At 42.9% G+C, this 13,491-nt stretch overlaps 2 protein-coding genes across 2 annotated transcripts; both read right to left on the bottom strand.

Annotated features, from left to right (window-relative positions):
• Positions 1 to 1,162: 1,162 nt before the first annotated feature.
• On the bottom strand, positions 1,163 to 2,415 carry LOC6555362. The gene is made up of 3 exons (XM_001981410.2): positions 2,373 to 2,415; positions 1,925 to 2,317; positions 1,163 to 1,825 (listed from the first exon to the last, which is right to left on the bottom strand). Exons 1-3 carry the CDS (start codon positions 2,413 to 2,415, stop codon positions 1,221 to 1,223), a joined length of 1,041 nt encoding a protein of 346 aa, XP_001981446.1. The 3' UTR covers positions 1,163 to 1,220.
• An 8,471-nt stretch (positions 2,416 to 10,886) lies between these two features.
• On the bottom strand, positions 10,887 to 11,385 carry LOC6555361. The gene is made up of 2 exons (XM_001981409.3): positions 11,249 to 11,385; positions 10,887 to 11,179 (listed from the first exon to the last, which is right to left on the bottom strand). Exons 1-2 carry the CDS (start codon positions 11,304 to 11,306, stop codon positions 10,992 to 10,994), a joined length of 246 nt encoding a protein of 81 aa, XP_001981445.1. The 5' UTR covers positions 11,307 to 11,385; the 3' UTR covers positions 10,887 to 10,991.
• Positions 11,386 to 13,491: the final 2,106 nt, after the last annotated feature.

Raw genomic sequence — 13,491 nt, 5'->3', positions numbered from 1 at the left:
TTCAAATTTTGAAATTTTATTTTTTTTTAATTTTATGTAATTTTTATGATGTGAAGGTGGTGTAGAAATTCAAAAATGTCCCAAGACTGAGGTTCTAAAGTCCATAACTAAACCTATCCTAATCGGATTTTGAAGTGGCATACCTCTAAATGTTTCTGGAGCAATACTCTAAAAATCTGCATTCAAATTTTGAAATTTTATTTTTTTTTAATTTTATGTAATTTTTATGATGTGAAGGTGGTGTAGAAATTCAAAAATGTCCCAAGACTGAGGTTCTAAAGTCCATAACTAAACCTGTCTTAATCCGATTTTGATGTGGCATACCTCTAAATGTTTCTGGAGCAATTCTCTAAGCATCTGCATTCAAATTTGGAAATTTTTTTTTTTTTAATTTTTTTGTAATTTTTATGATGTGATGATGTAGAAATTCAAAAATGTCCCAAGACTGAAGTTCTAAAGTCCATAACTAAACCTATCCTAATCGGATTTTGATGTGGCATACCTCTAAATGTTTCTGGAGCAATTCTCTAAGCATCTGCATTCAAATTTGGAAATTTTTTTTTTTTTAATTTTTTTGTAATTTTTATGATGTGATGATGTAGAAATTCAAAAATGTCCCAAGACTGAAGTTCTAAAGTCCATAACTAAACCTATCCTAATCGGATTTTGAAGTGGCATACCTCTAAATGTTTCTGGAGCAATACTCTAAAAATCTGCATTCAAATTTTGAAATTTTATTTTTTTTTAATTTTATGTAATTTTTATGATGTGAAGGTGGTGTAGAAATTCAAAAATGTCCCAAGACTGAGGTTCTAAAGTCCATAACTAAACCTATCCTAATCGGATTTTGAAGTGGCATACTTCTAAATGTTTCTGGAGCATTTCTCTAAATATCTGCATTCAAATTTGGAAATTTATTTTTTTTTAATTTTTTTTTAATTTTTCCGATGTTATAGTGGAATTTTTTGATTTGTATACACAATTTCTACCGATATTCCAGAAATTGTTTAAATTTCTTGTTTGCACTTTCACTAGCTGAGTAACGGGTATCTGATAGTCGGGGAACTAGACTATAGCCTTCTATCTTGTTTTAAAGCTTAAAGTATCTTAAGTGCGCGACATCATGTAATGTTAATTCCCAGCCTGCTCATAGATTGCGGTAATTAAATGACTGAAATTTGTAACGCTCAAATGTTTTTTTTAATAAGAAAGGCATCCAATTAGGGCCTGAAAGTGGCGGGGTTGCAGCAGAAGGAAAAGCCAGCCTGCGCCGTGTTGGCCAATGCCACTGGGCAATTCACGGGCTGACAAAAGTTGGGAGCGTTGGGACGTTGACGGGCGTAGATGTTGTTCAGGGTGAGGAAGGCCACGATGGGCTGGTTGTTGGCGTTCCGCACTATCTTGTACATCCACTGGGGCACTGGATTCCGGTTGCCACTTAGGAAGACATTCTTGGATCCTCGCCCCGCAGGCAGCGAGAGGACACCCCTGGCCCCGGTGCGCACATTGACAAAATTGTTTCCGGTCACCGAATTGCGAACGAACCGCTCGATGGTCTCCCAGTTGCCATCGTTGATGCTCTTGAACTGCGGCACTGCATTTACATACTTGAAGGTGGCGCACAATTGGTCACCAAAGAAGAAGTCCGCCGAGGCGGCCAAATGCCCGCGATTGATGATCACATCGCGGTTGTTTGGTATGTAGTTCTGGTTCTGGCCAAACAGCCGCCTAAAGGTGCCGTAGATATTTCGGACCGTATAACTGGCCGCATCTGCACCACTGATCACTCCATCAGAACTGAACTGGACACAGGGTCGCGTGATATCTGAGGATATTAAGCAGCAATTTAATATTAAGTGTTCTGCTGAATCTTGCTAGATATGAAAGATGATAATATTCTGAATTTGTACATATGTATACTTACAGAAGGGCTTTCCATACACCCGGTGTTCCACGAAAATAGCCCTGACAGCCCTGGTATTGAAACAGGCGCGATAAAGCTCCAGGAACTGGTTGTTGCCCACATTGTAGCCCACCCGGTACATGGTCGCCGGACAGCTGCGATCCTGGACTGGGGTGGTGATGGCCACTGGAGCAGAGGGACAGGTCATGGGCAGCGTTGGCCGGAAGGCTGGAACCTGTCCCGCCTGACAGGTGGTGGCCATTATGTCCCGGGGATTGCACCACATTTGCAGCGTTTCGCCAACCGCCGAACTGGCAGTTCGCTTAAGTGACAGCTGGCGGTTCTGACCACGCACCATGAAGATGCGATTGGTTCCTTCCACTTGAGCCCTGGTGAATCGGCACTGTCCATGTGCTTAAGGATATAAACTTTAAGTCCAGTAATGGGGGAGAATATATTTGTATATTACCCAAGGCACAGAAAGCCAGTAGCGGCAGCACAATTCGCAACATTTCCGAAATATTGATCTCGACATTTAATCGCTTGCCAGTCTATTTATATATTGTTCGGAAATCGGAGAAGTGTATGCACAACTGTTTCAAAAATACGTGCAATTCATTGCTGAATTTTATTGTATGCATCAACTTGCACGAGCGATACAAAAATTATATTATTATATCATTATTGGTAACACTGGGTAACGAACTAAAGTGGGAAAAATGTGGCCCACATTATCACCTGGTTGGCTTAATTACTTCCAGATCAGAGGCCCCAGGTAATGGTTAAGCCGGGGGCCCCATGCCGATATTGTCAACTTTTGTGTGCATATGCTGCCATTCGATTGCAAATGTGCCTGGCAGAGTAAATGAAATTAGTTATTGGCCCGATGCCACAACCTGACCAGAACCAACCGAATCACTTTCCATTTACCCAGCGCCCCATGATTTCATTATCGTTGTTTGTTCCACAAATAACATTAGTTCGGTTTGGTTTGGTTTGGTTTGGTTGGGTTGGGCTTGGTTTGGTTTGGTTTGGTTTAGCATTGATTTTGTCCATGTCCAGCTCAACATCCACGTCCACTACCAGTGGGCAACAACAAGTTGTGTTGTGGCTGAGATTGAGTGTTTGTTGCCCCATCTGAATGGCTGCATGGCCGAAGCTATAGCTTTAGCTATAACCAGGCCAAAACGGTCTGATTTTCTGGTTTGTTTGCGGAAAGGTGCACTAGCAATAGCAATAGCCAGCATGGACCGCATCTCGCACATCCTTGCGAATATTTCATAAATTTATATTTGCCTGCTAAATCCCTTAACGGCTGTACGCTTTTCCGTTTGTACGGCATGCAGAAATGGCGGCCAAAACTAATACATGCGCATATATAACGCCGACTTAGACAGCCATGTGTGTATATAGTATACCTATACGTGTGTGTACGCCGGAACGTGCAAACTTTGCATGTGTGTATTGGAATCTGCCAAGTGCCAAGGAAGCTTTTTGGGCGAAAGGCACAGACATTTGACTTTTACGCGCAATTGAGCCTGAGAATCCAGGAGAATCCCCGCACGGCTGGGATAGTTTGGAGTAGCTCTTAGCAGCAGATCTAGTCCTGCCATCGACGGCCCACTCAGGGAGGCTCTTATAAATATTTATAACAGCCCACTCGACACCCACTAAATTATTAAGTTAATGTGTCGCGCTATTCAAAAAAGGCATCCACCCAGCCGGGGGGACCAATAAAATTCCGTGACCTCAGCCCCAACCCCACATTAATGTGGTTGTGTGTGACAATTTCACGCGTCCTTCATCCCAGGATCAGAGTGCTGTGTCCTGGATCGAGATACGTGCTTGATGTTTCTGACTATAAGGGTGCAACGATTAATAAGCTCGTTAATGTTGCGCGAAATTGTCGTGGAAATGGGAAAAGTTTTGCAAGTCTAAGATTTATAAATGGTCCATGTTTAGAAGTGCAATTATAAGACCACGAGGACATATGAGCGATGGCAAGTTAACCAAGTTAAAGACCATAAATCAGAGATGGGTCTTGGACGGGTGGCGAGAGTATTATGAAGTTTGCGTGATATCACTGGGATCAAGGCTGCTTGCTGTCCCAAAAATGTCACGGGGCGTATACGTTATATTGCATACTCGCCGCCGCTGCTTCGTGTGGACAATACGTATACGTACGAGTGTACGGCCATACAAGTATGCATTTCGGCGTGCCACCTTTTCACTAACATTCCCGAATGCGGTCAGCGGCAGGTGCAATGTTTGGACCCTCGTTCTTCTTTGCCACTCAGCTTGACGTTTATTAAATTTTTCGACCAAACCACAGGAAGCGGAAACCAAGGATGCTGGCAACTGGGCTGAATCCTGGCGAGGGGAGTGTGCACTTTATGCTCGGCTGGGCGGCAGCTTAAACTCTTTTATGGGCGAAGAGTCTTTAAGCTTTCCTCCATTGACTGCGGTCGCCTGAGCAAACACTTTCCAAGTATTTCACTTCATTTTACTGTTTTCCACCAGCCGAACACGGGCGCTTCAGAGTTCTTTTCGGGAAATATCATCATTAGGACTTCACATGCGACGACGTTCAAAGCGAAACGGCTCCATTACATTACAGTTTGCATGGCCCCAATTTCTGGGGCAATTATTTGCTTTGTAGCCTGCCAAAAAGGCTGCCAAAAGCAGCAGCAGACAGACAAGGCAGCAGCACATATAGCCTTCTTGCCGCTTTTACACAATTTCCTTCCGCTTTGCTTTGCGCCGGGAAAGTATTACGATGATTTGCATAATTTTAGCGCACCTACAGCAGCCGCAAAGAAGGGGCAAAAAAAGAGGCCTAAACCACGAATCCTGCAGCGCATCCTTGTGTGCTTGATACTCCGGCCCTTCAAGCTTGTTCGTTTTTTCGGCTCGTCTTTATCTGCTTTGCTTTCACGGGTCCTTTGTTGAGGTGTGGGTTTGGTTTTCAGGATGTTCGAGGGTGTTTTTCAGGGGGTAGCCTACATTTTTGTAACTGATGTGCTGCGTTGGCTCTCTCTCGCGCTGCTCGAATCCGCTCCTTATCTTTGTGCCTGATCGAAATTGCTTTTGTGTGGTTGCCGGGGACGAAGGACTTGCCGGAGGACCTCAGCTCGTGCCTCCCCGAAAATATCCTTCTGCTCATCTGCTCGGCTGTTGCTGTTGCTATTTTAATTTCAGTCATGTGTGCAGCCCCTTTCTGTGGATTCTTTCTAGGCACTTTTGCAATTTTCTGCCTGTTTTGGGCTAGATATTCATATCAGCCCTATTCATATTATAGCTATTTTCCGCTATAACTGTTACTGATTGCCGCTTTGTGGCAGCATTTTTCACCCGTGCCCATACACCCATACCCATGCACACTCCCATTCCGATTGCCATTCCCATCAGATCCTTCGTGCCGTCGCCCCTCGATTTTTGAGCAGCAATTGAGATGCAAATTGCTTTTGCCTAGAATGATTTGAAAATAATTCAGTTGGTTAGCATTTTTGCCTTTACATATTTCGCTCCTCTTTTATCTGGAATTCCTGCACTCGAATTAATTTGATTCACTGGCGATAATCTTTGCCTTTAAACTTGCGCATTAAATTTTCAATCATGATTTGGGCTCAGGCTTATGCAATGCTGAATGATTGAGTCCCAGGGGAGTTTACTTTTATGCCTTCATGGTAGAAAAGCTCATTAATGTAATGATCAATAATATTCTAAGATATGCGAATACACAATAATTCTGGAGTGAATACACATATAGCCTTGATGTTTTTGAACAACGTGAGAGATATAATTTCTATAGAGTTTCGGTAACTATTTAGCCTTTACGCCACAAGCAGCATTTCCTGACTATTCTGCTGTAGTAGAACAATACATGCATTTTCCAACGAATTTTCTTTGAGGCATTTCTGGATCAGGGTTGCTGCAAATTTTTGTGTGGCCAAAGAGGCGCATTTATTATCGTTGCGGACACCAGGCCACATATAGAAAACGTTTTAGCGCTTGTCGCTGCCACATGGCGCTTGCATTTCCTTGTTCATTTTCATTTGCAAATATTTATTTGTACATTTCCTTCTTTCACTATTTACCCACTTCCGTTGCAAAATCCTTCCTGCCCCCACACACACTCACAGACACAGAGACACCGAGGGCTTTCATTTTCACTTGCCAGAAACTTGGCAAATTGCTGACCCAGAGACTCGAATGCAGTGCTGCAGATGTGAGTGCAAAATGCGACGTTTTAGTTTTCATTTCGGTTTCGGTTGGATTCGGCTTGGGGCAAATGCCTCCCTGCAATTTGCTAAAACCTAGCCAAAATGCCAAGCCCTTCAGGCGATGTGAGAAAGGAGGCCAAAGCCAAAAGCTGAGCCCCGAAATACAGCGTTGGTTTTATATTAAATTCCGAAAAGCAGGCTACTTTTGAATAACATTTCTAAGAGGATGTGCCCAGGAATGGCTGTCAGCAATCACTTGATACGTCGAGAGCTGCCCAATTAAGGGCAACTTATCAAGGCAATTGATTAATTGTCTCATGATTCTTAAGCCAGCCTGGCTGCTTGAATTAAAGCCGCCCAGCCGGAAAGTCCTGCGCACGGAAGGTCGCCGTGGGAAATCAGTTCTGCGAGTCCTGCCAGAAGCTGGAATCAGGAATCAGGAATGAGGAATCCCGACGCTGACATGCACATCATAAATGCTTAATGGCCGCACACACGCACTGCACTGCGACTGCGACTGCGATTGCGATTGCAACTGCAATTGCATGTGAAACTGCTTGTGAATCTGCATCTGAATCCGCATCCTCGCCTGACATTCGACTGCGCTGCGAATTGCGAAAACTCGAATTGCCGGCAATCGGAGCGGATGTCAGGAATCGCATCGAGATAACTCCATGTGCATTGCGTGTCTGTTAAATTAATAAATAATTGCTCGTTCAATTTGCCGCTGCCTGTCCTCCATCTGTGTCGCACTTGGCTCCGGCAGTTTGCCCATCCTTTCTTCTTCGATGTCCGGCGAAAGAGAAACATGGCCATGCCAATGGCAACCCGGCCAGGCCAGTTTTCCCTGGCTTTCCTATGCAGCTTTTTCGCGCACACACCTGTCCGCAGTTGAGCCAGATTAATTGCCTATTTACCTCTCGGTAGAATCACACCGCCACCCACCTTCTGCTGCGCGACTACGCCTTTGTTTAATGATAAGCCGTGGCCGAAAATCTCTGACACTGACATGCTAATTAATAAATTATTTTGCAACAAATTAATTAGATCGCTGCGGCTGGTGAAAGTGATTGGTCATGTTGCGGCAAGTCGAAAGGAGCTGGAATTCTGAATTCTGAATTAAATGAAGCGATGGGTTCACTTGTCTGCTGATTGATGGGTGTGGAAATAATATGGGTGTCCTTCAATAGAAGGGAGTTCATTTCAAAATCAATATAAATACTATGGTTTCATGGCTTACCAACGCTCTTATTTATTAATTGTATGCCCCAATTTCCCACACTGTTCATATATTTTAACTCATCACCCATGGTGACCCATCCTTGCTCCTAGTTTTCTTGCCTTTTGTCCTGACACGCACGAACCTCTGAGTCGGCGTCTGTCGTCATTAAAATGAATTATCTTCGCTTGGATCAGGTGAGTTCTTTTTTGCTGACCCCTATCTAATTTAATAATAAATATTTTAATTAAAGGAAGGTAATTATTGGCCAATGCCTTTATCGCATGCTCAAGCTTTTGAGTTAATTAAAAGGAACGTTGTTGTTTTATAGTTTGTTTTTTGTTATTTGTACTGGCAAAATAGTTGTTAAAGTTTTATGACAGCCACATAAAATATGAATTCCGTCTGCTTTCAATTACAAAAGCAGAGCAAAAAAACAAAGCAATTTCTGTTTAAATATCGTTTATTACTTTGCGCTCAACCATTAATTAAGGGCAAATGCCGGGCGATTATTGCGTGCCGGGCGGACCAACTTGCCGCACCCGTGACCAAGTGACCGCCCACCTGCCCCTTGACCCCATCGCGTCAGCACCACTAACCCCTCGCCTCTGGCATGGAATAGCATCTGGCATCTTGGCGAAGGGCAAATGAATGCGGAGACAATTAATTGTTGCGCTGTGTGTTCAGTTCGCGCTTTCAACATTTCATCTGCAGTTGTCAGTTACTTTTGTCGTAAGCTCCAGTCCGCTCTTGAAACCCCGCTACCACACCCCCTCCCCCCTCCCCCCAGGAGCGCCACTCCCCCCATCAGCACCATCATGCCATCAGCCCCACTGCAGCACGCTTATGATAAATGAGTTGTTTTCACAATGCGGTGGCACAATCCGGCGCCTTTGTGTGTGCAGCGAGCATTTAATCCTTTGGGCTTCAAGGCATTTCAAGCGGCCATTCATTTAGTTTCCATTCCCAATGCAGGAGCCACTTAGCGCGATACCCTCGGCAATGGGCATAATGAGCACCCGGTCACCAGGGTTCGTATTCAGGAAGCATTCTGCACTCCAAAAAATCTGTCCAAAATTTAGCTCGATTTTGAATATGATTTGAATGGAAAAATAACCGCTACTAAGTAGAAATCTGTGCAGATATTTTAATAGAGCTTATCGTTATCAGGGGGTTGATGTAAATCCGACCCATATTCTAATTACTTCTGTTTGGAGAACGTTCCACGTCAAGTCCAGGACTTCCCCTTTACTTTGGCCACAAGGTAGCAGCTTTCCCTAAAGTTGAAACTATATTTTTTCAAGTGTGAGTGGTTAGTCTGGCAGTGGCATAAATAGAGTCGCTTTAAAGCAATCCGCAACCGAACAGGAAAAGTTTGCTGGGCCAAGTTCGCGCCCAGTGCCCAAGTGGTGGGTGGCTGTTGCATGGGTATGTTGCAAGTTGCAGCGGGCAACTGTTAACTGGCAACCGGCAACTTGCATGTGCTGGCACATTCAGAGGAAAGTTTACCACTTCGGCTTTGGCCAGTTTGGAGAACACCTGGGTGCTGCATAAAGCACATGCCCATATATTTATTTAATGCTGCCAAAGGAGCCCCTCAACTTTCCCGAGCACTTGGCCAATTAATCTGTCAAGGACCAGCGCACAATGATGATGATGCGTCGTTGTCGGTTGGGAAAAGTGATTGGAACGGTTTGAGCCGCATCCCAACCCACTGTGTGCATATTCGATTAACCAAATCCCGGTGGAAGCGCGTGCCACAACTTTTGTAATATATTATTTTGCTTATTTTGTCAACAGAACTTACAAATCCCCCGCCGAGCTGCCCCCGGACCCACTGCGTCCTGACAAGCCGCCGCAATGCGACCAAATCACATATAAATTATTGCGTCAAATTGAAGCTGCTGGCCGACCCGAAAGCCGATTTAAAACTTGACACAGTGTGACAGATATACACATGTGTATTTATCGCACGCGGCCCAGGTCGCATCGAAATCCCGCACATAAGCCGAAGGCATTAAATATTTCGCTTTTTTTTTACTTAAAGCGGAATCTTTTTCCTTGTTTTGCCCCTCGAAAAACCGAAAATAAGCCGAATGGTGTGTCCTCGCTTTCTATGGTATCATGTCTATGGAATAAGCATACCAAAAGTCCCCAAAGCAGCTTAGCAATCAAAACATTATACTTAAGGGCAGGTTTATGAGAAATTTGAAAAAGTTTTTGATTAGCATGGAAAGGAATTTCTTTATATTTATTCTCTATATTTCCTCGCCACAGTTTAGCCAAAGACACTAGAATAAGATGCGTAACGGCCATACATTGGTTTTGCACTATGCAGCCACTAGAAGACGATTTTCGGTCCGAAATCAATTTTGATCTAAGAAACGAATTTGATTAATGTTTTGGTCAATTTCGTTGTAATATGAGCTAAATATTCTTTAAAAATTGATCCCGTGACTATTATTTTCTTGAATTGAGGCATTTTCTTGAATTCTTGAGGCAGGACCAGCGCACCTAAGAATCACTAAGATCAAATATATTTTCTACGTCGCAGGCTGAATAATCTAACGACATATTTTCTAGTATAAAGTAATTATTATAATAAAGTAATATTAAAATAATTCGGTATTATTATGTACATTTATTCACCTATTACTATTTATATGATGTAATTAAATAGTTATCATATTAAGGCAATCCAAAATTCGAGTTTTTACTTTTTACTAACGAGTACTTTGTACTCGATTGCCAGAGTACAAATAATATACATTTTTGTTTAGGAAACATATTTTAAGACATGTCTTCTAATTTAGAGTCACAAAATATTTCAAGTAATCTCTCTTACCAGTCGAGCAGTGAGTGTAGTGTATGGGTAGTGTATGTACTGGTGTATGTATGTATGTATGTATGTATGTATGTATGTATGTATGTATGTATGTATGTATGTATGTATGTATGTATGTATGTATGTATGTATGTATGTATGTATGTATGTATGTATGTATGTATGTATGTATGTATGTATGTATGTATGTATGTATGTATGTATGTATGTATGTATGTATGTATGTATGTATGTATGTATGTATGTATGTATGTATGCATGCATGCATGTATGTATGTATGTATGTATGTAGTGTATGTGTTACTTGCACAAAATAGTTAAAACTGTCTTAATTAAAGCCTGAAGAATGTTTAACTTACTGCCGGAACTCATAGTTATTGCCGCTTTTAATATTTGCTTAGGAAAAATATTTTCTTGTAGCCCTATAGTTCCCAACTAGTTCTAGTGAGGACTGTAAGGCATGTCTTCTAATTTAGAGTCGCAAAATAGTTCAAGTAATCTCTCTTACTGGTCGAGCAGTGAGTGTAGTGTATGTGTTCTTAAGTGTGATTACTTGCCCAGATCAAATTGGCATCCCTCTTGAACAAATAACCGGGCAAATGTTATTCATACAAGTGTTTGAAATAATTTGTACTTTTTTAATATCCGAATCGTTTTGTATTAGTGACTAGATACCCTAAAATTGAAAATCGATACTTTTGTTTACTTTTGGACTTGCCAATATGATCTATATTCTTCTTGATACTACCATGAATTGCGCGAAAGCTGGGCAAACAGATAATTCATGCACAAAACACACTACTACCAAGGAGGCAGCAATTTGATGGGAGAAAAAGTACTTCCCCCAGCACGAGTCCAATGCACGACGAGCTCCTCATCGCTCTTCAGCTGGAGGAAGTGCAGCGGGTTCTTCTGCTCAACAGGTTGCTCCTTCGGTTGTTTCTTGATGGCAGCGCCGCATTTACCTTTGGGATCCAATTTTGACTTGCCTGCATGCGGTACACAAGTTTATACTATTTTTATAGCTTGATAGTTTGCAAGTATGTGAAAGGACTCACGAAGACATGAGTGCTTGGCTGGCTCAAATTTGTAGGTTTCCAGTACTCGACGGGGCATTTTGTTTGACCGAAATCGAGGCACAGAGACTTTCCTAACGTTTATACACACTGTGTTCTACACACTGTGTGACACGTAAGTCGTGGTAAATCGTTTGCTTTGAACGTTCACACAAAGCATGTGAATAATCCCCCAATTGTTATGGGAATCATGACGCCTCTGGCGCGGTGTACACAACATATTACCCATCCGCAGCGTTGTCATCGTTCCGCTGATAAACCTAAAGAGATTTGTTGCGCATCCATCAAAGTGAGCATTCTTATTATTCAAAGTACTTACACTTACACTTGGCGAGCGAACGTTTCGGGCAAGTGCGTGTCCTGTTTTTGTGTTTGCTGGCTCCTGAGTCTGATATGTTAAGGAGCAACAGTGGCAGAAATCCAAATCCATGGAGCGCAGATAAAAAGTAAGCGCCACAAAAGTGCCACACTCACACACACAAAATCCATTAACTAAAGTGTCAATTTAGTGACAGAGATAAAACGTCACACGCACAAAGACTTGGACTTGGACACATCCACAAACACAAACACAACATACACACACACACACACGCATATGTCCTTGCCGGGCGGCCAAGGAAAACAAAAGTGGGAGGAAAGTGGGGGACAGGAGAATGTCAGTGGAACTGCCTTGCCTTGGCAAATAGCTGTACACAATGAATGACAGCACTTTGTATTTTTCCAAGTTTTTTTTCCTCTGAATTTCCATTCCATTCCACTGCCATTCCTTGCTCCTTTGGCTGTTGCGTGCTTTCTTCCTTATTTGTTTGCTCATGTCAAAAGATCTTGGGATAAAGTTATCGTTATCAGTTTTTGTGCCATTGTCTGCCTTTGCTTGGCTAGGTCAAATCACCTGTTACGTGTCACATTCTCTTGTCTACGTTACGCATACGCCGCTTGGTCCGCAGATCCCTTAATAAGCAATTGCATGTTGGGAAATGAACGGGTGATGTCTTAACAAAGCTGCAACAAAAAGTGGCAGGCAAACAGTTAGGACAACGGTAACAACAAGAGAAACCACCAATTTCAATGCAACTTTTTTGGTGCGTAATTCTTTGGAAAAAACAAAACAAAAGAGCTAGAAATATATTGTTCTATGTTTTTATCTCGAGGCAGTGGTAATCAAGCTGTTTCAAAAGAAATACCTTATATCGAGGTATGCCACGAGCTCAAAAGAGAAAAATTGAAATGCGCTCAAAGACAAACCGAAAGTGAAAATTGTTTTTATGTTTTGTTCCATCATTTCGTGGCTTTTCTGCCACTGACGCTTCCTTTGGCGAATTGTCTTGCAGGCATTTCGTATGCACCACGCAATACCGCAAAGCGCCACAGTGTGCAAGTCAATATAGAGTCAGCGGATTGAAGAAGTGACTCCTCCAGCTTTCAATCCATTGCCTGCCAATCGAGAGTGCGCTGCGTGCTCCAAAAATTTCCACGACTTAGCAAACATCGCCACTTCGAACACACATAAGCAGGGCGCTGAAAATGTTTCGATGATGGCAGGCAGGCAGGCAGGCGTTTGCTTTTATGCAAAGTCGTGCAATTGTATAAGCTGCATTGAAATTCAAGAGCAGACGCATCAGAGCCACTGATAAATGACAAGCTCGTGCAAATGCAGCTCCATCTCCATCCAGTCGAACCATTCGCACCAGCAGGCAGCTTGAATTGGAGACAACAGGAGGGCCATAACGATGCCACCTCGATGCCACCTCGTGTGGCAGCAAAGGGGCAAAAAATGGCAAAAAATAGATAAACGAACGGCAGGGGCGTGTAAGCTGAGAGGAACCGCCGGACACGTTTTAATTATTGGCCCAAAGGGCGGGCCAGGCGGTGCAGCCCTTTGGGGGCTGAGCACTTCATTAGGCCCATGGCGCGGCTCTAAGTAAGACACGCATATATTTCATACTTTACAAAATCCACAAGCGGAGCGAGGCACAATTATTCAAAACAGCCGCACAGCCCAAGCCACCCGAACAAAAACAAAGAAAAAAGAGTGTAGTTTATGAAACGACTATGACATACCCTTAACAAATGAGGTTCGCTGCCACAGAAACGGAAAAGCCGAGGGGGATATGGTTTTGTGTATTGGTTAAGCGTAATATCTAATATTTGTTGTATTATTTTTCTAAATTCACACGAATGCAGTATACCCTCTTCTCGATGATTACCGAATCCAGCGGGTG

This window comes from Drosophila erecta, unplaced genomic scaffold (genome assembly GCF_003286155.1).
Source record: "Drosophila erecta strain 14021-0224.00,06,07 unplaced genomic scaffold, DereRS2 tig00000000-arrow-pilon, whole genome shotgun sequence".
NCBI lineage: Eukaryota > Metazoa > Arthropoda > Insecta > Diptera > Drosophilidae > Drosophila > Drosophila erecta.
This window is presented reverse-complemented; position numbering and strand designations above follow the sequence as displayed.

Bases quoted from the DNA above. Each gene is read 5' to 3' on its own strand.
- LOC6555362 (XM_001981410.2), bottom strand. From the start codon at position 2,415: ATGTTGCGAATTGTGCTGCCGCTACTGGCTTTCTGTGCCTTGG. The intron at 2,318-2,372 runs GTAATATACAAA...TATATCCTTAAG, and splicing joins ACTGGCTTTCTGTGCCTTGG to CACATGGACAGTGCCGATTC. The intron at 1,826-1,924 runs GTAAGTATACAT...TAATATCCTCAG, and splicing joins GGTGTATGGAAAGCCCTTCT to ATATCACGCGACCCTGTGTC.
- LOC6555361 (XM_001981409.3), bottom strand. From the start codon at position 11,306: ATGCCCCGTCGAGTACTGGAAACCTACAAATTTGAGCCAGCCAAGCAC. The intron at 11,180-11,248 runs GTGAGTCCTTTC...TACCGCATGCAG, and splicing joins AGCCAAGCACTCATGTCTTC to GCAAGTCAAAATTGGATCCC.